At 47.1% G+C, this 24,096-nt stretch overlaps 1 protein-coding gene across 4 annotated transcripts in view; it reads left to right on the top strand.

Moving 5' to 3' along the window:
• The first annotated feature begins 3,455 nt into the window (after nt 1-3,455).
• Nucleotides 3,456-24,096, top strand: part of ACSBG1 (acyl-CoA synthetase bubblegum family member 1) — a 63,845-nt gene continuing 43,204 nt past the window's right edge. For 2 of the 4 annotated variants that reach the window (XM_035259383.3, XM_035259381.3), the window contains exon 1: nt 3,456-3,615. In XM_035259383.3, coding sequence (XP_035115274.3) covers nt 3,485-3,615 — 131 coding nt within the window. In that variant the 5' untranslated portion in view covers nt 3,456-3,484. Of the gene's footprint in view, nt 3,616-22,478; nt 22,607-24,096 lie in introns of those variants that run through there. The other 2 variants (XM_035259382.3, XM_035259380.3) reach the window with 1 other exon arrangement.

Here is a 24,096-nt window from a genome sequence, read left to right as displayed (position 1 = left end):
AAGGACCTGGGGTGGAACTGTTCCCCCTGAGGCCACAGCAGGCTGGAGGGGCTGCTGCCAAAAGTGTGGCCAGCAGAGAGGACGGGAGGGGAATGAAAACTCCCACCTTTCCTTCTATCTACCTTCAGCTATCCTGCCACCACCCAGCATTGGCCTGACAACCAGAGGCCAGAGGCCAGGAGCCCAAGGGATGCTCACACAGGGCGGCTCTGGGGACAGAGCCAAGGGAGAGAGGAGGAGGGAATCTGGGGCAAACAGAATAACTGACCTGTTGCTTGTGTTTATTTTTCAAAATGAAATTAACCATCTAAAAAGTTCAGCTGAATCTGACTCCATTACGCCCTGACCTTTTCAGCACCATGTTTCAGCCCTGAGCTTCTGTTGAGATGTACCCTTTGTCCTGGTTCCCAGGTCGGGTCAGCCCTCCTCACAGTGATGGCAGAGTGACCATGTTCCCATCAGTCTCTGTTGCCAGCCCACCTCTTGAGGCCACCTGACCCTCAGTTCACTGCCTGCCCTGGCGAGGGGCTCTGCCAGGTCTTTTTGCTCTTGGTTTCTTGAAGCCATCTCTTCTCTGTGGCCTATGCTGGGCACTCTGGGGCCCTGTTGCTTTCTTGCGCAACCTCAGGTCCCCGTTTGCTCAGACCTGGAAGATCCGCCCAGGGGAAGTCTGTCTTCTCAAGGTCCTCCCCAGGGCCTTGCTTCTGTTTGAACTCTCTTCTCCTTCCTGGTTCCCTGGATCCATAAGAATCTGAGGGATGGTGTTGGGCAGGGGGGTGGGACATGGAGAATTTACACATTTTTCCAAACCTTCCCAAGCTTTCATCTTGACCAAGTCATCTGAACTTCAGAGCTGAGAATCCTTTGTCTTTTTATCTGATTAAGGTTCTGCTTGGGTGGGGAGACGTTGACTGGTCACTTGCAGTGGCGTCTCATTTGGTCCCTCCAATCAGCCCATGGGCAAAGGGCTCCCCATCACCTTCTAATGTTCAGTGGGAGCTGGTGGCTGCTTTGGCTCACCCCAGGCCATTCAAACAGTTAAAACTCTTGGGAGGCCGAGGCAGGCTGATCACAAGGTCAAGAGATCGAGACCATCCTGGCCAACATGGTGAAACTCCATCTTTACTAAAAATATAAAAATTAACTGGGTGTGGTAGCGTGCATCTGTAGTCCCAGCTACTCAGGAGGCTGAGGTGGGAGAATCGCTTGAACCCAGGAGGCAGAGGTTGCAGTGAGCCGAGATCACGCCACTGCACTCCAGCCTGGCGACAGAGCTAGACTCTGTCTCAAAAAAAAAAAAACAAAAACAGAAACAGTTGAAACTGAGCAGGAGAGGACAGAGATCTACCCACCCCCAGACCTGCCCAGTGGCCCTTCAACAGCATTGGGAAGGCAGCATTTGGAGCCAAGTTTGCTAGAAGGCAGCCCAGCTTTTTCTCAGTCACCTGCCTTCACCACTCAGACAACAAGACAGCATTACCTGTGGCACAGCTGGATCTGTTTCTTCTTGGGAACATCTCATAGGTATCCCCACTAACACCTCCTGTACACAATGTATATGGAATTGAAATGTGTCCCCAGCAAATTTATGTCTGCCAGAGTCTCAGAATGTGATCTTTTTTGAAAACAGGGTCTCTGTAGATATAGTTAGTTACGATGAGGTTCTATGGGATCAAGGAAGGCCCTACTCCAGTGACTGGTGTCCATGTAAGAAGAGAAAATAGGAACATAGACTGCTGTAGTTGGAAAATTTCCAACAACTTTTGTATGTTGGAAACTTAACCCTAAAATTCATATCTTGATTGGAGGGGGGGCCCTTGGGAGGTAATTAGGACTAGGTAAGGTCATCAGGGTGGGGTCCCATGTTGAAACTGGAAACTTTGTAAGAGGAGGAAGAGAGACCTGAGCTGACACCACACTCTTGCCCTCTCACCATGCGATGCCCTCCATGTTATGATGAGCAAGAAAGCCCTCACCAGATGATGACACCTTAATATTGGACTTCCAGCCTCCAGAGCTGTAAGAAATCAGTTTCTTTTTGGGTATTTGTTTTGGTGTTTTTAAAAATTTGTTTGTTTTGTTTTTTGGGCAGGGTCTCACTGTGGTTGCCCAGGCTGGAGTGCGGTGGTGCAATCATGGCTCACTACAGCCTCCACCTCCCAGGATTAAGTGATCATCCCACCTCAGCCTCCCAAGTGGCTGGGACCACAGGCGCACACCATGGTGTGGCACCCAGTAATTTTGTTTTATTTTTTGGAGATACAAAGTCTCACTATGTTGCCCTGGATGGTCTTGAACTCCTAGGCTCCAACAATCCTCTCACCTTGGCTTCCCAACGTGCTGGGATTACAGGCAAGAGCCACCGCACCCAGCCTATTTTCTTTATGAAATACCTGGTCTGAGGTATTCAGTGATAACAACAATAAATGGACTAAGCTGTAGACACAGAGGAAAGATAGCTACGTGAGGGCAGAGGTAGAGGATGGAGACACACGTGCAAGCCAAGGAACATCCAGGACGGCCAGTGACCCCCGGCAGCTGGGAGAAAGGCAGAGTCTGCCCAGAGCCCTCTGAGGGAGTGTAGCCCTGAGCATGTCTCCAACTTCTGCCCTCCAGAGCCTTGAGATAATACATTTCTGTTGTTTCAAGGCATCCACTTTGTGAAACTTTGTTACAGCCGTCCTGGGGGATGAATACATGGTCTTAGAGGGGAGACTCCTGGTATTCAGAAAAAGGCCTTGTCCTATGTGAATTTCCCATCTCTTTATGGCTGCCTGAAACCCACCCTTAACACTCTTCTTTCCTTTAGAGGAAGAGGCAGATCCAGGCTTCTATTCAGGTGTCCCCGGAAAGTCATGTTCTCCGACGGCTCTACCGTGTCGTCAGTGCAAATGCTTCTGTAGACAATATGACAGTCCTCAGTGTTGGAAACATCTCCTTCCTTCCCCCAGGATGAGTTTCCTCCTCGGATCTCCAGCCTCCACGCAGGACCTGGGGGAGATGGACTGAGTGGGTGAGGTCCCTCCCAGGGCAGCGTTCGGCAGACTGCAAGTCCAGGTTGCAGAGTGCATGCGGCCACTTCAAGATGTGGGTCTGGATTTGTGCTGAAAACCACTATGGCCTTTTAAAGCCAGTGAGGAGGTTTTCTGGGGGCCCAGAAGCCCTGAACCCATTGGCCAGACCTCCTGGGAGAACCGGAGCAGATTTGCATTAAAAAGAACACTGGCTTCATTAAAATTCTCCTCATTTTGAGTCCAACAAAACCACAAAGAAAAGGAAAGTTTTAATTCTGAGCAACTTCACCACTGAGGAGCATTCTTTTTTTTTTTTTTTTTTTTGACCTTCTAAAAATAGAGAGGAAATGAGCCTCTTTGGGTCACTCTAGTCGCCGCCTCTCCCTGCCCCATGCCCGCCCCCACTGCCCACTCAAGGCCAGCCTCTCACAGTGGGTGATTGAGCTCTCTTCAGTGGAAGCCTGAGGCAGATGCCACGCAATTCTGGAGCTGGATACGGCTGCCCCCACAGGGACCCCAGCATGCTGGACAGCAGAGAGACCCCACAGGAGAGCCGGCAGGACACAAGTGTGGGGACCTCCCAAGAAAAATCGAAAACCAGGTAAGTCAGTGGTTGGGTTTCTGCAGACTGCACCTGTGGGCCAAGTTCTAGACTTGACCCTGCTGTGTGAACCTGGGCAAGCTGCTTCTCTCTCTGAGCCTCAGTTTCTTCACCTAAGAAATGAAGGGAAGAACCCAGGCGACCCATAAGATGGAAGAACTGGTCATTTAGAGCCTACTTAGCGTGGCCAAGAAAGGCTCATCAAAGAATGAGGCACACTCCAGGGATATGAGCTGGGGCTGCAGCTGGGGACCCGCTGGAGCTCAGCTGGATGGACGAAGAATTTTTCACTCAATAAGAATGTTTCCCTGTCTCCTCGGGGCCTTTTGCATGCGGGGGTCAAAGACAGACAAGTTTTGGCGGGGAGCCAGAGTGTCTGGCTCCAGCTTGCTGTGTGACCTTTGGCAAGTCCCCTGGCCCTCTCTGGGCTGTAGCTTCCCTGTCTGAACATGAGTGCAGTGGCTGAGGTTTCCCTAAAGCCCTTCCACTGTGTATACTGCAGTGATCTGTGATTCAGAGGAAGCGGATTCAATGTGTCAGGCATTCACCAGTGCCCACCCTGGCCCAGGCCCTGTCCATCCAGGGACATCCTGTCCTGAGAAGATGGGACCAGGAGGCAGGAAGAAGGCAGACACACACACGCACACACACACACACACAGACGTACATACACACACACACGCAGACACACACACACAGACACATACACACAGATATACATACATACACAGACACACACACACACAGAAAACTCCAGGACCCCGACATCTGTTATTTGTGTCCAGGAGGGGCACAGGCGAAGGGCCAGAGAGAGAGTGGCTTCTAACTGGGGGCGTCTGAGATGGACCTTGTTGACAGCCAGAGTGGAGACAAGGGCAGCAGGCGGAGAGAATGACCTAACAAAGCAAGACGGAGTTCGGGGATGGGAGAGGTCTGGATGGCAGGAACACAGAAGGTTAGCGGGAAGACAGGGGTGAAATGCCAAGGTCCAAGCTCTCTGCAGTAATGGGGAGGAATTGCCAGTGTCTGAGCTACCAAGACTGGCCACTGTCCTGATGGGAGGTTATGGGGAAGGAAGATAGAGGGGAGCAGATGTTGTACCTCAGAGACGCAGGGGGACTGGCGGATGGGCCTTGTCCTGGGTCTTCAGAGAACCCTGCTAAGCCAGAGTGGTCTCCTGTCCTCCCAGAAGCAGGGACTCCTCCCTGCAAAGCCTCCGAGAGCGTGGGGGCCAACCCCTCCCTGGGCATCGGTCAGACACAGAGAGGGTCCCTGGAGGAAAGCTGGACTGACTTCCTCACCCAAGGGCAGATTCAGGATCACCTCTGGACCCTGCCACCTCACCTCCTCCCTGGGGCTTGTGGGCTCAGAGAGCAGGAAGACCAGGTGAGATGCTTAGAGAAGCACATCGAAATGTGTCCAGAGGCTGGGCACAGTGGCTCATCCCTGTAATCCCAGCACCTCGGGAGGCTGAGTCGGGCAGATCACCAGAGGTCAGGAGTTTGAAACCAGCCTGGCCAACGTGGTAAAACTCTGTCTCTACTAAAAATACAAAAAGTAGCCAGGGGTGGTGGCATACCTGTAATCCCAGCTACTCAGGAGGCTGAGACAGGAGAATCGCTTCAACCTGGGACCTGGAGGTTGCAGTGAGCCGAGATCATGCCACTGCACTCCAGCCCGGGCAACAGAGCAAAACTCCGTCTCAAAAAACAAAACAAGCAAACAAAAAGGGAAATGTGTCCAGAGCAGGGGTACACAGGCATGAGGACAGCCAGGGCCAGGGGAGCCCTTGAAAACAAAATCAAGGTCTGCTGCATCTCAGGGTGTTCTGCTCCCTGTGAGTGAGGGGCCAAGTGGGGCTCAGGAGCCCAGTGGTTTTGATGTCCATGTCTCAGGCCTATGGTGAAAAGGGGTGGCAGAGGGTCCTGTGTGCCCTGCAAGGCTCATAGAGGCCTAGACTTGTTTGGCAGACATCACTGAAGGAAAGTAGGCAAGCTTGCAGAGCCCCAGGCTTGTGCAGGGAAGGATTCCCTCCTGAAAGAGTAAAAGGTTCTCCGGACCCTGTAGGGAAAGAGAAAGGCTAAAAACCCAAGAGGTGGAGTGTCAGTTCTATTTTCTTGCTGAGTGACTTTGGATTCATTGTTTAACCTCTCTGAGACTCAATAGCATCCTCTGTGCAATTAAATATAAAACGCCTGACCTTCATTGACACTGCAGAAAAACTGGGTGGATTCCATCAGCCGATGTGTATGAAAATGTTTTCAAAGCACAAGAGTTACCCATCGCAGGCATAGTCACCCTCATAGCGACATCCTGGAATGCTCTTCGCAGCAGGCTGGAGGGCACATGCCTTGGGTTCCAGTCCAGCTCTGCTCCTAACCCATTCTGTGACCCCTGGTAAGACACCTTCTTTGAGCCTCAGTTCCCCATCTGTCAAACAGGGGACATTCTTGCAGAGCAGCTGTGAGGAAAGAACTCTGAATCCTTGTTAAACATTGTTCTAAAATCAGAGACAGCCAGGTGCAGTGGCTCATGCCTATAATTCCAGCACTCTGGGAGGCCGAGGAAGGAAGATTGCTTGAGGGCAGGAGTTCAAGACCAGTCTGGGCAACATAGCAAGACCTTGTCTCCACTAAAAATTTAAAAATTGGCCAGGCATAGTGGTGTGCACCTGTAGTCCTAGCTACTCAGGAGGCTGAGATGGGAGGATCGCTTGAGGCCAGGAGTGTGAGTCTATAATGAGTTATGACCACTGCACTCCAGCCTGGACTACAGGGCAAGACTCTGTCTCAAAAATAAATAAATAAAAATAATAAATAGGCTGGGCACAGTGGCTCACACCTGTAATCCTAGCACTTTGGGAGGACACAATGGGTGGATTGCTTAAGCCCAGGAGTTCGAGACCAGCCTGGGCAATATGGCGAAACCCTGTCTCTGAAAAAAAAAAACAAAAACAAAAATTTGCTAAAAAAAAAAAAAATACAGAGAAAATTAGCCAGACATCGTGGTGTGCACCTGCAGTCCCAGCTACTCAGAAGGCTGATGTGGGGGAATCAGTTGATCCCGGGAGGACAAGCCACGATGGCGCCACTGCACTCCACCTGGGTGACACAGCAAGACCTGTCTCAAAAAATAGATAAATAAATAAGGCAAAGAGGTGATTGTTGTTGCCAGCACTGTGGTGCCCCTTCCTGCTTCTCTGCTCCTCCAGGCCAACTCCAGGAGGGAAGGTGTATTAGTCCTTTTTCCTGCTGCTGATAAACACATACCCCAGACTGGGCAGTTACAAAAGAAAGAAGTCTATTGGACTTACAGTGTCATGTAGCTGGGGTGGCCTCACAATCATGGTGGAAGATGAAAGGCATGTCTCCCATGACAGCAGACAAGACAAGACAGCTTGAGCAGATAAACTCCCCCTTGTAATAACCACCAGCTCTCGTGCAACTCACTATCTATCATAAGAACAGCATGGGAAAGACGTGCCCCCATTTTCCAGTTACCTCCCACCTGCTCTTTCTCACAACACGTGAGACTTCAAGATGAGATTTGGGTGGGGACACAGCCAGACCGCATCAGAAAGGCTCTATCTATCTCAGACTATCTGCCCTGACCTTGTGGCCTGCGGCTGCTCCTGGGGAAAGGTGGGCCTGCATTCCTCCATAGCCTGAGAGGGGCTTATCCTCCCCCACCCCTTCCCAGTGTTGCAGAGTGGAAGGCAGGAGGTGGAGGAAAGAGGAGTCTGAGATCCCGAGGAGGGCTTGCACCCTGGCCTGACCCATGCCAGTTGTAAGACTAGGGCTGTTTGGGGCAGGTGTCTGGAGGAGGCAGCCAGGCTAGGGCCAGAAGAAGCAGAGCCCACGGGAACTGAGCTGACACTGGCCCTGCTCTGGCAGCTTGTGTTCTGTGCCCTTAAGGCTATGGCAGTAGACCATGCCCTCCATCAGAGACACCTCGTGAGCCTGCCCAGGGCCTGGGTCCTGTCCCTAGGGATCCCTCTGTCCTGTGGAGACACTGGTCTCCCTGAGCCTAAAGAAGCCCATTGTGGAAGAATGGCTTAGAAGGAATCTAAGAAGAGGACAGGCCATCTGGTTTGAAAGGCTGTAGATGCCTGGATGGCAAGCAGGGCACTGTGCTGACCAAAGGCGTGGTTGTGGAGATGTTACGGGTGGCCATCAGACTGGTCAGGTTGGGGCCAGGCTAACCCAAAGACTGAGTGCAAAGAGGAGGAGCCCCTTAAGAGCCAGGGACGTGAGACAGTCACGGGAGGCTGCTACAAGCCCCATGAGCAAGGCTGTTCTTACTGACAGAGCTTTCCCAGAATGACAGAGAGTGCGCTCCACCTCTCTGGGGTATGCTAGCCTAGGAGGAGTGAATGTCACTGAGAGGACTTCGCTGGGCATGGTGGCTCATGCCTTTAATCCTGGCACTTTGGGAGGCTGAGGAGGGTGAATCACCTGAGGTCAGGAGTTCGAGACCAGCCTGACCAACATGGAGAAGCCCCATCTCTACTAAAAATACAAAATTAGCTTGGTGGCACAGGCCTGTAATCCCAGCTACTCGGGAGGCTGAGGCAGGAGAATCACTTGAATCTGGGAGGCAGAGGTTGCGGTGAGCTAAGATCACGCCATCGCACTCCAGCCTGGGCAACAAGTGCGAAACTCTGTCTCAAAAATAAAATAAGGACATGGACTATCTGGGCTTTCTAGTGCTGAAATTCTTCCCACTCCCTTTGTCCACTTCCCATGATATAGAAAAACAGTTGTTTCATGCTCTGGTTTCTTTCTTGTTTTTCTCTGTTTTTGTTAAGAATACATTCATGGCCGGGCGCGGTGGCTCAAGCCTGTAATCCCAGCACTTTGGGAGGCTGAGGCGGGTGGATCACGAGGTCAACAGATCGAGACCATCCTGGTCAACATGGTGAAACCCCATCTCTACTAAAAATACAAAAAATTAGCTGGGCATGGTGGCATGTGCCTGTAATCCCAGCTACTCAGGAGGCTGAGGCAGGAGAATTGCCTGAACCCAGGAGGCAGAGGTTGTGGTGAGCCAAGATTGCACCACTGGGCTCCAGCCTGGCAACAGAGCAAGACTCCATCTCAAAAAAAAGAAACAAACATAGGGAATATAATCAATGCCACTGAATTACACACTTAAAATATTTCAAATGGAAAATATTATGTTATATGTATTCTACCACAATAAAACTATTTTTAAAAAGTGTTGGTAATTTAAAAAAATAGAGGGAATATAACAAAGATCTTACTTGGGGGGTCTTGAGGGTCAGTGCAGGCTTTCCTGGTTAAGCAACGTTTAATCTGAGACCTGAAGCAGAAGTAGGAGTTGGTTGGGGAAGAACTTTCTAGGAAATGGGCACAGCTTGTACAAAGGCCCTGAGGTGGGATGGAGCTTGTAGTGTTCAAGAAACTAAAAGGCCAGTTGGAACGGGGCAGATCGGGCCTGTCATGTAAAAGCCACAGAAAATCAAGGTGCTGGTGTCAAGAGCCCAAGATCAAAGGGTAGGGCACGTCCGTGGGGAGTGTGAGCCCCAGGGGCAAACCAGTCATGGTCCCAGACTTCCGAATACAGATCTGGATGACTTCTGGATACAGATCTGGATAACTTCCGAATACAGATCTGGATGACTTCCGGATACAGATCTGGATGACTTCCGGATACAGATCTGGATGACTTCCGGATACAGATCTGGATAACTTCTGGATGCAAGTCAGCCCAAGCCAGCTCCGGTCCTTGCAGGAGCTGCACAGTTTTTAGCCAGGGGCAGCAGAGCTGGAGCCGACCTGGAGTCAGAATCTGGGCCTAAAGCTAACTCATTATCCCCAGTCAAGCCCGGGAATGACAGAGCCCTAGGCAAGCGGGTTTTTTTAGGTCACTGAGTCCACCCTACTGTGTTATAACATTCACATATTATCAGTCTACTCTGACTTGATTACATCCAGGGAAGGGGAACTCACTACTTATCTCTTCATCCCTGTAAAAGCACGTTTCATCTAGGGCCAGTGGTGGTAGAAAAAATCCTGTCTCACACTGGGTCCTGTGAGAGACCCCTGGACCCCAGCTCTGGCCTCCTACCCAGACAATTCTGGCTCCTTGCAAGGGACCCTGTGAGGAATATTTTAGAATAGGACTGGGAAGGTGCTTTGGAAACTGTAAAGTTCATGACCATGTGAGCCTAGCTCAGACTCTGGCTCCAAGCAGCTGAGAAATAAGAATATAGACGTCAGCTAGGTGTGGTGGTGCACACATCTATAGTCCCAGCTACTCAGCAGGCTAAGGCCGGAGATTGGTCAATTACTCAGTCTCCACCCTCACTTTCCATAAGTAACCACTGTTCTGAAGAGCCAGTGTTCCGGCTGTTCTTGAGGATCACATGCATGGAATCACACAGAACATTACTTGTCTGGTTCCTTATACTCATCAAAATGTTTGTGAGATTGATCTGTATTGCTAAGTGTCTCAATAGTTCATGCTTCTTTAAGTTTAAGTGGAATTCCATTGTATGGCTATACTGCCATTTTTTTATCCATTAATCCATTAATGGGAATTTGAGTGTGAGGATTTTATGAATAAAGCTGCTATGAAATTCTTGTACAGGGTTTTTTTGTGGACCTATGTTCTTATTTTCTTGGGTAAATCCCTAGGAATAGAATTACTGGGCCAGAAGATAGGTGTGTGCTTAAAGAAGCTGCCAGAAGTTTCCACATCTTTGTCAACACTGGGTATTGTTACTCTTTTTAGTTTCATTCTGGTGGGTGAATAGTGATATCTTGTGGTTTTATTTAAATTTCCCTGATGATCAATGATATTGAGCATATTTTCAATGTGCATATTGGTCATTTCCATGTTTTCTTTTGTAAAGTATCTATTCAAATCTTTAGCTCATTTTGTAATCCCTTGGGTCCTTAATCTTTTTATTATTGATTTGTAGACCTGCTTTATATATTCTGGATATATTTTATCAGATATATGCATTGCAAATATTTTTTCCAAGTTTGTGGCTTATCTTCATTTTCTTAATGGTGTATCTTTTTTGTTTTTGTCTTTTTTTTTTTGAGACAGAGTCTCACTATGTCACCCAGGCTAGAGTGCAGTGGCATGACCTTGGCTCCCTTCAGCCTCCATCTCCCGGGTTCAATAGATTCTCATGCCTCAGCCATCTGAGTAGCTGGGACTACAGGTGTATGCCACAATGCCCAGCTAAGTTTTGTATTTTTAGTAGAGATTGGGTTTCACCATGTTGCCCAGTCTGGTCTTGAACTCTTGACCTCAAGTGACCCACTCACCTTGGCCTCCCAAAGTGCTGTGATTACAGGTGTGAGCCACTACATCCGGCCAAAGGTGTGTCTTTTGATGAGCAAATTTTTTTTATTTAATAGAGCCCAATTTACCTAGTTTTTTTCTATGGTTAGTGCTATTGTGCCCTCTCTAAGAAATCTTTGCTATTTCTAGGTCATATATATATATGTGTGTGTCTGTATACATGTATGTGTGTGTGTATATATATAATATATAGATCTATATGTGTGTGTATATATGTTATATATACATATGTATATGTGTGTATGTGTGTATATATGTGTGTACATTTATACATATATGTGTATATATTTTCATAGCAACAAAAACATAAAACTTCTAGAAACTTTTTAAAAAATGTGCAAGATATCTACACTGAAAGGTATAAAACATTGTTGAGATGAATCAAAGACCTAAATTATGTATATGTGTGTATATATATGTGTGTGTGTATATGTATATTTCTATGTGTTCAACTTTTTCCCACATTAAATTGCTTGGCTCTTTTGTCAAAAATTTACCACATTTGTATCAGCCTATTTCTGGATTTTTCTTCCAATGATCAATTATTTTTTTTCTTTATATAATACCATGCTGTCTTCATTCTATAGCTTTTTTAAAAGATTTTTTGTAGAGATGGGGTCTTGCTACATTGTCCATGCTGGCCGTGAACTCCTGGTTTGAAGCGATCTTCCCACTTTGGCCTTCCAAAGTACTGAGATGAACAGGCTGGGGCTACTGATGTCCCACTACTACAGCTTTATACTAAGTCTTGAAATCAGGTAGTGTTGGTCCTCTAACTTCTGAATTGCTTCCCACCATGGGATTGTTTTGTCTATGCTAAGTGCACTAGGCAGCCTCTAAGATACTGCTCAATGATTCTTGCTCTCTGATATTCTTGCCTTTGGGTTCTTGTGTAATCTGCTACCCTAGAACATGGGCTGGATCTAGCGATTCATTTCTCACATAGAATATGGCAAAAGTGATGGAATTCTTTTTTTATTTCTATATAATTTTTATTATGACTATAAAAATAATTCTGTAGTCAATAACAATTTAATTCTACATTTTAAAATAACTAAAAGTATATAATTACAAAAAGTGATGAAATTTCACTTCAGAGATTAGACTATAAGAAGACTGTACCTTTCATTTTGACTGCTGTCTTTCATTTTCCTACTTGCTCACTCTAAGACAGACCCACGTGGTAAGAACCTGAGGGAGACCTCTGGCCAACATCCAGAGAGGAATTGACAGCAACCTGCAGAACTGAATCCTGCCAACAATCATATGAGTAGCTTGGAAGCTCATTCTCCTCAATTGAGCCTTCATATGAAGACTGCAACCCTGGTTGACAGTTTGACAGTAACCCTACGAGACACTTTGAGCCAGAGCTAGGCCATGCCTAGATTTCCAACCCATAGAAACTGTGAGATAGTGTTTGTTTTTTTTTAAGCCACTACATTTTGGGATATCTTTTACATGATAGGAGAGTACTAATATACTAGATCCTCTGTACTTCTATGTAAAATGTAGAATCATCTTGTCAGTTTATTAAAAGAAAATATTCAAAATTTGGGAATAAATTGATTCTATATTTCAAATTGGGTGAATCATCTGATCCATGAACATGGTATGCATTTCCATTAATTTAGGTCTTTGATTTGTCTCAACCATGTTTTATACCTGTTAATGTAGATATCTTGCACATTTAAAAAAATTTTCTAGAGATTTTATGTTTTTGCTGCTATGAAAACTGTAATTTATTTTTTATTGTTATTTATTTATTTATTTTTGAGACAGAGTTTTACTCTTGTTGCCCAGGCTGTAGTGCAATGGTGCAATCTTGGCTCACTACAACCTCTGCCTCCAGGTTCAAGCAATTCTCCTGCCTTAGCCTCCCAAGTAGCTGGAATTACAGGTCCCCACCACCATGCCCGGCTAATTTTTTATAATTTTGGTAGAGATGGGGTTTCACCATGTTGGCCAGGTTGGTCTCGAACTCCTGACCTCAGGTGATCCACCCGCCTTAGCCTCCCAAAGTGCTGGGATTACAGGCATGAGCCACTGTGCCCAGCCAAAACTGTATTTTAAATTTAATTTTTTAATCAGTTGCTGTGAGTACAAATACAACTGATTTTTAAAATATTGACCATGTATCCTGCGACCTTACTAAATTTACTTATTACTTTCAATCCTTTGTTTTTTTGTAGATCCCCTAAGATTATATGTTCAAAATTTTGGTATCTATTAATACAAAGTTGTACTTCTTCTTTTCCAGTCATTTTGCCTTTAATGCTTGCCTTATTGCATCTTTTAGGATCTCCAAATGTAGCGTTGAATAGAGATCGCACGAGTGGAGATCCTTGTTTTATTCCCAGTATGTTTAGCGTCTACAGTGATCTCCATTCCTTTCTTTAGATTCATGTTTCCAACAAGGCCAAGTCCCTTCAGCCTGAATAAATTTCTATAGCATTTCTTGTAGCGAAGGTGTCGTAGTTATCTATCGCTGTTTAACAAATGATTAAAAAATGTAGTGTGTTAAATTCATAACATTCACTTATTGTGGCTCATGGTTTCCTTTGGTCAGTTATTCAGGAGCAACTTAGCTGAGTAATTCTGGCTCAGGGTCTCTCATGACGTTGGAGTCCACGTGTCAGCCAGGGTAACAACCATCTGAAGTAGGAAGACCTGCTTTCAAGCTCACTCATGAAGTTGTTGACAAGCCTGTTTCTCACTGGATGCATGAGTTTCCCATTGCACTGTAACAATTACCAGAAACTTGGTGGCTTAAGATGACAGAAATTTATTCTTCCCCAGTTCTGGAAGACAGAAGTTCAAAACTGGTTTCAATGGGCTAAAGTCAAGGTGTCAGGAGGACTGCTCTTCCTCCAGAGGCTCTAGGGCAGAACCTGTTCCCTGCCTCTTCCAGCTCCTGGTGCTACCAGCATTTCACTCTCGTCTTGTAGTTGCATCACTTCCATCTTGCCTCTGTGGTCACACTGTTTTCTCTTCTGTGCATGTCAAATCTCTCTCTGCTCCCATTTGTTAGAATACATGTGATTGAATTTAGAGCCCAACTGGATAAGACAAGATAATCTTCCAGTCCCAAGATCCTACATTTAATTACATCTGCAAATTTCTCCAAAGTTTTTGCCATATAAGATCATTTTAACAGCTTTCAATTTGGTGGGTCACCTGGTAAACACTATATGGATAACTTTTGAGGGACATTTTCAACTTAGCACACTGGCTGTTGACCAGAGACCTTAGTTCTTTGCCAATGGGCCTCTCCATAAGCTATTTGAGTGTCATGGCAGCTGGTGGCTGAGGCTAGGTACAGGTCAAAGTCTTCTTTGTCACATCTGGTGCCCGATACAGGAAGACTCATTAGCTAGGATTTAGAATTGCTGGGTCCTTCAGTGTCTCTATTTTTTTAGTTTATTTCTGTTTTGGGTTCTGTGGTACATGTATAGAATGTGCAGGTTTGTTACATAGGTAAATGTGCTGTACCTATCAACCCATCACCTAGGTATTAAGCCCAGCATGCCTTTGCTACTTTTCCTGATGTTGTTCCTCCTCCCACCCCACCCCGCAACAGGCCCCAGTGTGTGTTGTTCTGCTCCCTATGTCCATGTGTTCTCATTGGTCAGCGTCTCTATTTCTATGTGGCTTCTTCACATGCTCTCCATCATGCGTTCAAGGTAGCCAGACTTCTAATATGGTGGTCAGGGATCCAAAAAGCATGTGCCCTGAGAGAGCCAGGTGGCAATTGCATGGCTTTTTATGACTTGGCCTTAGAAGCCACGTAGTGTGTATTTAGGCCTTGGAAGCCATATGTTGTGTAATACATAGGCTATTATGAAAAATGGTGCTGTGAACATTTGCGTACAAGTTTTGTGTGGACATCTGTTCTCCTTTCTCTTGGGTATATACAAAAGAGTGGAATCGCTGGATCATATGGTAACTCTATGCATAATCTTTTGAGGAACTGCCCCATGGTTTTCCAAAGTATGTGTGTTCCCACCAGCAGTATATGAGGGTTCTAATTTCTCCACATCCTTGTCAACCCTGTTATTAAGTGTTATTATCTTCTTATTTATAGCCATCCTAGCAGGTATGAAGTGCTATCTGATTGTGATTTTGATCTGTATTTCCTGGTGGCTGATGATGCCAGGCATCTTTTAATGTGCTTGTTGTCCATTTGTGTATCTTCTTTGGAGAAATGTCAATTTGAGTCATTTGCTCAGTTTTCATTGGATTATATGTTTTCTTCTTCAGTTGGAAGGGTTCTTTATATATTCTAGATATAATTTCCTTATTACATGTATGATTTGCAAAAATTTTCTCCCATTCTGTGGGTTAACTTTTCACTTTCTTGTTGATGTCCCTTGAAGCCCAATAGATTTTAGTTTTGATGAAGTCCAACTGATTTCTTGTTGCTGTTTGTGTGCTTTTTTACCTTACCTAAAAAAGCTTGTCTAATAAGGTCACAAAGATTGATTAATATTTTCTTTTAATATTTTTACAGTTCTAGCTTTTACAGTTAGATCTTTGATACATTTCGGTTAATTTTGTGTGTGGTATGAGGAAAGGATCCAACTTTATTTATTTATTTTTGGCATGTGTCCCAGCATTAATTGTTGAAAAGACAATCATTTTTCCATTGGATTGTGTTGGCAGCCTTCTTGAAAATCTGTTCACTGTAAATGTAAATTTCTGAATTCTTAATTCTATTCCATTCACCTTTATGTCTATCCTTATGCCAGTACCTCAATGTCTTAATTACTGTAGGTTTTCAATATGTTTTGAAATCAAGAAGTGCAAATCCCTCATTTTTGTTTTGTTTTGTTTTTGAGATGAAGTCTTGCATTGTCACTAGGCTGGAGTGCAGTGGTGTGATCTCGGCTCACTGCAACCTTCACTTCCCAGGTTCAAGTGATTCTCCTGCCTCAGCCTCCCAAGTAGCTGGGACTACAGGCGCACGCCACCACACCTGGCTAATTTTTGTATTTTTAGTAGAGATGTGGTTTCACCATGTTGGCCAGGCTGGTCTCAAACTCTTGACCTCGTGGCCCACCCGCCTCAGCCTCCCAAAGTGCTGGGATTACAGGTGTGAGCCATAGTACCAGCCCATTTTTTTTTTTCAATGTTTTGACTATTCTAGATCTCTTGAAATTTTATATAAATTTTAGAACCAGCTAGTCAATTTCTACAAAGAAGCCAGCTAGGATTTTGATAAGAATTGTGTTGACCTGTGGATAAATTTGGAGAGCATTACCATCTTAACAATATTAAGTCTCTTGTTCATAAGACGTCTTTCTGTTTACTTAGGTTTTCCTTAATTTCATTCAACAATGTTTTGTACTGTTCAAGTCAAAAGTACTTCTTTCTCTCTACCCTTTGGATTAAATAATTTATATTTTTTGTCTTCAGGGTCACTTTTTTTTGAGACGAAGTCTTATTCTTGTCACCTGGTCTGGAGTGCAACGGTATGATCTCAGCTCACTGCAACCTCACCTCCCGAGTTCAAGCGATTCTCCTGCCTCAGCCTCCCAAGTAGCTGGGACTACAGACTTGCAACATCATGTCTGGCTAATTTTTGTATTTTTAGTACAGATGGTACAATTCACCATATTGGCCAGGCTGGTCTCAAACTCCTGACCTCATGATACACCCACCTGGGCCTCCCAAAGTGCTGGGATTACAGGCATGAGCCACTGTGCCCAACCTCAAGTTCACTTTTGTTTTTTTGGTTTTCAATCTGCTGTTAAGTTCATTTGGTGAATTTTTCATTTTAGAAATTGTACTTTTCTTATACTTTCCACTTTTATAGTGAGATTCTTCATCTGTTCATCAATTACGTCTAATTTTTCCTTTAATTCTTAAACATGTGTTAATCGCTGCTATAAAGCCCTTGGTGTGCTTATTCCAACATATGTCTCATATCAGGATTTGTTTCTATTGACTGCTTTTTTCCTTGATTTTGGCTCATGTTTTCCCACTTTTTCACGTCTATGTATTCTTTGTTGTATGCTAGTGATACGGTTTGGCTGCATCCCCACCCAAATCTCATCTTGACTTGTAGTTCCCATAACCCCATGTGTCATATGAGGGACCCAGTGAGAGGTAATTGAATCATGGGGGCAGGTTGTTCCCATGCTGTTCTCCTGATATGAATAAGTCTCCCTAGATCTGATGGTTTTATAAAAGGCAGTTCCCCTGAACATGCTCGCTTGCCTGCCATCATATAGGACACGGCTTTGATCCTCCTTCACCTTCCACCACGAGTGTGAGATCTCCCCAGCCTTGTGGAACTGAGTCCATTAACCCTCTTTTTCTTTATACATTACCCAGTCTCAGGTACATCTTATTAGCAGCATGAGAACAGACTAATACAGCTAGATATCATAAATAATATGTTGAAGGGAGTCAGTAGTATACCGGTTTGAAACATTTAAAAATGCATGCACAGTAGCCAAGTATCTTAGCCATAGTGCTAAGCAATTCCAGTCACTTGCTTCCTAGGAAGTCCTGTGTTGCTGAGCTGTACGGAGAGGTGCCAGGGACCTCATAGAGCTTCACCAAAATTTAAGCAGTGCATATAGTGGTTAAGTAGATGCAGCCTGGTGCAGTGGCTCACACCTGTAATCCCAGCCCTTTGGGAGGCTAAGGCAGGCGTATCACCTGAAGTCAGGAGGTTGAGACCAGCCTGGCATATATGGTGGAACCCCGTCTCTACTAAAAATACAAAAATCAGCCGGGCGTGATGACAGGCACCTGTGATCTTACCTATTTGGGAGGCTGAGGTAGGAGAATCACTTGAACTCGGGAGACAGAGGTTGCAGTGAGCCAAGATCATGCTACTGCACTCCAGCCGGGGGAACAGAGCAATATTCTGACTCAAAAAAAAAAAAGATGATGTAATCTGAAGTCAGATTGCCTTAATTTAAAACTCGACCATCCCCATTACTAACTGTATAATCTTTAGCAAATTATTTCATCTCTCTATGCTTTCATTTCCCCACAAAGTAGGGATTATGATTCAGTACGCACTTGATAGGAGATAATCAAATGAGTTAACTTGTGTGAAGCAATTGGAACAATGCCTGACACTTACTAAGGTGCATAGAACATTGACTGACATACGTGTTCATTACTAGCTAGCATCATGATTATTCCTGATTTTCTTCCACTCCCTTGGGCCTGGGAGCCTGGCAAACCCAACTTTGCAGCCTTGTCCTTACTTGATATATCAGGATTCCAGCCCAGGGCCCTAGATGACCAAGCACAGACAGAAAATGAAAAGGCCCTTTATCTGTGACATCTAAGGAAACAGAGTCCCAGAAAGAACCAGGGACTTGCCCAAGGTCACAAAACTGAAACAGCCTGGGCTAGAAGCCAGATGTTCCAGTGCCCGGAGAACTTTGTCCTGGGTACGGCCAGGCTGCTGGCCAACTCCCTTAGGGCTTTGGAGTGGAACTTGATGTCTGACACCTTTTTTTCTATACAGCAGGCTGTGGGATTTGGCTTGACAGGGTTGGACGGTGAGCACTGCCAATTGGGTAAGAAGTGAGCTGGCTGGGCTGCCCCACCCACCAAGGCAGGAGCCACAGTACAGCTGGATGAGCCTTCCGGGCTGGGGCCTCTCAGGAAACACAGTTCTGTTGGGGTCTCGGGCCGGGGGCTCCAAGGTACCAGCTCCAAATATGCTCTTTCTGGTGGATTCTAAGGGGATATGTCTTGCCCCTACCCTTACCCTTTCTGACAGATTATAGGTCCCTAGCAGATCTCTGCTCAACCCAAAACCCCACCCATGTGAGCTGGTAAACCAAGGCTGGGGATGGTCCCCAGCCCACATCTATCATCTTGGCCTTGACTCCTCTTCCCTGCATCAGCCTCCCACACTGTCTCCCATGAAATAATCAGACCTTTACTCCTTGCCAGCTTTCTTCCTTTAACCCCCTTTCTTCATTACACCCCTCCCCAAGCCTGAGCCCAGCAGCCCTGCAACGAATGCATCTTTGTTAATCGATCCCATCATCTCTAAACCATCAAGGCAGGGACCGTGTCCGTTCTTGTCACTTTACCCCCTCATCCCATGCAACATCTTGCACAGAGGAGGTCCTAAATCAATACTCACAGAAGGAGGGAGGATCCCTGGGGAACTGTCAGTTGCTGGGGCCGGGAGAAATCAATTCTAACTTTGGGAATAAGATTTAATTAATATTTTCATTTCATGACAGGCAGTTGTGTGGTTTTTTTTGTTTTTGTTTTTGTTTTTTGAGATGGAGTTTCGCTCTTGTTACCCAGGCTGGGGTGCAATGGCGTGATCTCAGCTCACCGCAACCGCCGCCTCCTGGGTTCAGGCAATTCTCCTGCCTCAGCTTCCTGAGTAGCTGGGATTACAGACACATGCCACCGTGCCCAGCTAATTTTTTGTATTTTTAGTAGAGACGGGGTTTCACCATGTTGACCAGGATGGTCTCGATCTCTTGACCTCGTGATCCACCCGCCTCAGCCTCCCAAAGTGCTGGGATTACAGGCTTGAGCCACTGCGCCCGGCACGGCAGTTGTGTTTTTTAAAAAAGCAATACCCAGTTTCTAAATGCTGAGTGCCTTGAGATGAGATCAGCCAGAGCAGTTCCAGGAAGAAGCACAAGGGCTGAGGTCCCTCCCAGAGAAGGCAAGATCTGAAGAGTCATAGGCAGCTTTGCCAGGGCAGGTCAGCTAGTGGGTTTTGCAAGGAGACAGAAAGGGCAAAGTACACGTTTCCCAGGCCTTCCTCACCTTGAAATGAGCCATGTACTGGCCTTCTAACTGTTGGGGTTTCCAAACCTCATCAATTTGGACACTGTGCATCCAGAGCCAGCCTTGAAGGACATTCGAGGACATTTCTACTGTCATCCTCTACCAACATCAAGTATCAGTGACAACTCCATTCATTAACATCGCAGCTCAGCCCTCACCAGAAGACAGGGAGGAGAATAAGAGAAACAAGCTCATTTTTAGCTCTTCAGGACAAAGGAGGGGTCTGAATTCCTTTCTGGGATTCACTAGAATTGGAGTTGTTAATATAGCATGAGCTTCTGAAGTCCCATGGGAACATAAAACAGCAAGAGAGCATTGGGGTGCAAAGTGCATTGATGGGGGTTGACGGGAGGGCTCCCAGCAGCTTCTCAAAAAGGGTCCTAACCTATTAGAGGTCGGGACCAGTACTCGAGTCAAATGTCGGGGTGTCCTGAAGTAACAATGGGCAAGGATTGCTGGGATGGAATTGAAATTTAGTGAAGGGCAGAATTCTCTAGAAATCAGAGTGCTGGTGTTGACCTACCAGTTTAGGGTAGCAATCTGACAGTCGTTTGCCATCTGACTAGGTGGAGAGCCTTGAACAACCCCTGTCCCCATTGCTGCCTCTGTGCCCTGCCCCTTGGCCTTAAAATTAGGGCTTAGGCTGGGTGCAGTGGCTCACACTTGTAATCCCAGCACTTTGGGAGGGCAAGGCAGGAAGATCTCTTGAAGTCAGACATTCAAGACCAGCCTGGCCAACATGGCAAAGACTCCATCTCTACTAAAAATACAAAAATTAGCCAAGTGTGGTGGTGCACACCTGTAATCCCAGCTTCTCGGGAGGCTGAGGCAGGAGCATTGCTTGAACCCAGGAGGTGGAGTTTGAAATAAGCCGAGATGGAGCCATTGCACTTCAGCCCAGGCGAGAGGGTGAGACTTTATCTTAAAAAAAGAAAAAAAAAAAATTAGGGCTTAAAATTTCGCCCTCACAGTGGCTAAGGCTGCCTTCAGTTTTTCACGTCGTCCAACCCCCACTCATCCCAGAGGCAGTTTGGAATTTGAGAGTCGTAGCTTCCAGGTAATAATTAAGTTGATAGAGTGTGCGAGGTCCCTAAGGGGGAGCAGGGGCTGAAAGGAGGGCAGATCACCAGGGGCAGCCCCTAGGAAACTCCAGGAAGTGGGAAGATGCTGGTGGGGGCCGGCTGCTGCCACAAACCTGCTAGTCCCTGTAGTGAAGGAGGAGATGAAGGGTGGAGGGGGTGTTAGAAGGCACAGGGCAAGGTGCAGGGACGTTTGTTACCATGGATTAGGGGCTCTCCAGAGGGGATGGGGAGCTGGAGTGGTTGGCTGAGTTTTATGACATGCACATACTGGGTAAACCTTGTGTACATAGCATCCCGGCTTCAGAGCCAGCGTGGAGACCTGGCTTCACAATGCTGGCTCTGCCTCTTGCTACCTGGACAACACTGAGCAAGTCTAGAATTCCATCATCTCTTTTGGAAAATGTGACTATTAATATAACCCACTCTGCAGGGCTGTGGAGAGAATGGGAGGAGCCAACGCAAAGCATTCGACATAGTATGTGTGCTTAGTAAAGAAGCAAATCAAACAAACAGACAAGCTTCTCGCCCAGCCCTGGAGGACCCAGTGGCAGAAACCATGTCTCCTGAGGCTTCTGCCAAGGATGATGGGCAACAACTCTCTCGTGCCCGGACTGGCAGGTCCCTCTTCTGCTGCCCGCTCTTCTTACATAAGAGCCACACAGGTGGGCAGCTGGGGTCCGTGCCATGTAGGTCAGAGGTGTCTGGGGCCACACCTCGACGGCAGCCCCAGGGCGGGCTTGGGCGGGTCCCCACTTATGCCCAACCCCACGGCCTCATCACCCGGAACCTGGGGCATTCACGGCCACTGGCTCCCATACTCAGCATGCCTTAGCTGAGGGAGCAGAGAAGATGCTGAGTCCTGTGCCTGCCAGGTGCAAGAAGGAGGAAGGTGAGACCCTGGGGCAGCCAGACCTCCAGGCACACCCCCTATTGTGAGTCCTCTGTGGGAGTCTTCTGGCTGGGAATTGGGAATTCGGAGAGAGCCGCCAGCAGCTTGATCTTTAAGGTGAGGTAGTCCTGCAGACTAAGGAGAAGCGAGGGGCGTGGGGTCTGCTGTGCAGGGAGATGGGGAGGCCGGCGTGAAGCTCCCCATCAGGCTATGTGGTTGCTACTGGGAGCATCAAGCTGTTCACAGGCCTGTGTGACCAGCACTGTGGGGTTTGGAGGAGGCGCTGCTCTTCTCCCTGTTTGGGGATTTTAGGATGTGGGCAGCTAGTTAAGCAACACCTTCCGTGGAGAACATTCTCCAGTCATTGGGGATTCAGTTCTGCTTTGCCCACTGAGCAGAAGGAGGTGAGAACTGCCAGAGTGACCAGGAGGCTGGTGAGTGGCAGCCAGAAGTCTCTGCAAAGCAGGAGTCCTGGAGATTCGGTTTATTTGCTCATCAGTTGGCCTTGGAGAATGGGGACCACAGCCCCAAGGCAGCCGCCTCATGCAAGGCTCATGTTGTTCTCCATTGAATCTGAGGGTGTGGACTTACGAGGCCATAAATTACAGTTGGGTGTCCCACCCCAGGAGCAGATGAGTCATGCCCAGGAAGGAGGGCAGGTGTCCCCTCACCCAGCCAGGCTGAGGGCGATGACTCACGCTGTATCTCTGTTGCAGGGCGGTCCGGTGGAGCTGGGCCTCTCTGAAGCTGCTGTGGCTCCCCCCGGGGGGACTCCGTGACATGTTCCCTGAGGTTCTGGCTCTCTCCCGGGCAAGCTCACAGATTGCAGCCTCCCCCCAGGCACCATGCCAGAGGTGCTCCTGCTCAGGTCTGCCAGCTCCATCTTGAGGACCGAGTAAGGAACAAGGAACCCACCGTCTCCCACCTCCCAGCTCCCAGACAGTCTCCCAGGGAAAGTAGTTGGCAGGGAACCTGGACCCCCAGACTTGGGTTTGGGGTTTTTTATTCTGTTGGTCACCTTCTCAATCTTGCCAAATTATCTTTTTCTTCTTGCCCCCAAAGCTCCATGAAAGCCCATGGGTAATAATGATGAGAGCTGAGTGTGTACCAAGCACTTCTCATATATCGCCTTCTCTTTGCGATAGCCACAGGATACAGGCAGAAAACTGAGGGCCAGAGAGGAACCATGACTCGGCCACGGTAACTCAGCTAGTAAAGTGAGCTGAGCCCAAGCAGGCAGACAGACTGGTGAACTTCGATGCTATCCTGTTTCAAGAAAGCATTCATGGAGCACCTACTGCATACATGAGAGTGGTCTGGTTGCTGAAGGCTGAGTGAGAAGAAAGGGCAACAGAAATAAATAGGAAATGGATCCTCATCCATGAAGCATTCACCTGGGAAATGAGGGTCCTCCTCAATGTATGTGTCACACACATAGTGACAACTTGAGAAGGGTTAGGTCTAATCAACATATACTGAGCTCCAACAGTGGGCAGAGAATAGAGCTGAATCAGACGTGGCCCCAGCTCTCAAGCCATGTGTGACTGTCAGAGCCCAAACCTGAGTTTCCAAGGGCCATAGGGATGAGAGGGTGTTGGGGAAATCTAGGGGGGCTTCCTGGAGGAGGAGTTGAAGGAGGCTTGGAAGGCTCTGTGTTCAAATGGTCCCATCAGCTCTTCTGGCAAGGTAGGAGTAAAGAAACACCAATCCACCAAGCGATGATTAAGAGAACGGTGTAGTGCAGACGTTCCCAGGCTCCTCTGCACCCTCACACACATCTTACATTACATTTGCCCAAACACGCCCTTTGCTTTCTTGCTCCCATGCTGCTGGGTAGGTGCTGATAAAGCGTTTTTGTTTTTGTTTTTGTTTTCTGTGAAAGGAGAGCAAGGCAATGAGTTTCAAGTGTGCTTCTGTGAGCTGAGGGCAGAGAACAATTCCTTGTCCTCATCTACAAGGACGGTGAAAGAGGGCCGTCCTTGTAGGCTCTTCTTCCTCCTGGGAATTCAAAATGCAGACAGAAGCCAGTCAGCCTCCTCAGTCCATTCTCCCACCATTATTGTCATTCGATCATGTTAGGTGACTTCTGCCAGCCTCTGGAGTGCTGCCTTCCAGGAGGAGCATACTTTTCCAGAATGATGGGAATAACATGTTAGTCACCTTCGGGGCGCTTGTGATGAACACCATGACAGCAGTGTCAACTCACCTGTAGATCAGCTGCGGCCACCTGTCCTTCCTGGAATGGCAGCAAGAGTCAGGAGAAGGGTCCAACACACTTTTGAGGAGCCAAACAGAGTAGGGGCGGCTCCCCAATTTTCTTTGAGGAACGCGTGATAGGTCCATCATGGAACATGTCCTCCAGTGTAAGTTCTAACGAGCTTGGCT

The sequence above is a fragment of the Callithrix jacchus genome, chromosome 8, assembly GCF_049354715.1.
Source record: "Callithrix jacchus isolate 240 chromosome 8, calJac240_pri, whole genome shotgun sequence".
In the NCBI taxonomy this organism is placed as follows: Eukaryota; Metazoa; Chordata; class Mammalia; order Primates; family Cebidae; genus Callithrix; species Callithrix jacchus.
The sequence above is the reverse complement of the archived record's forward strand: the minus strand, read 5'-3'. Positions and strand labels throughout refer to the sequence as shown.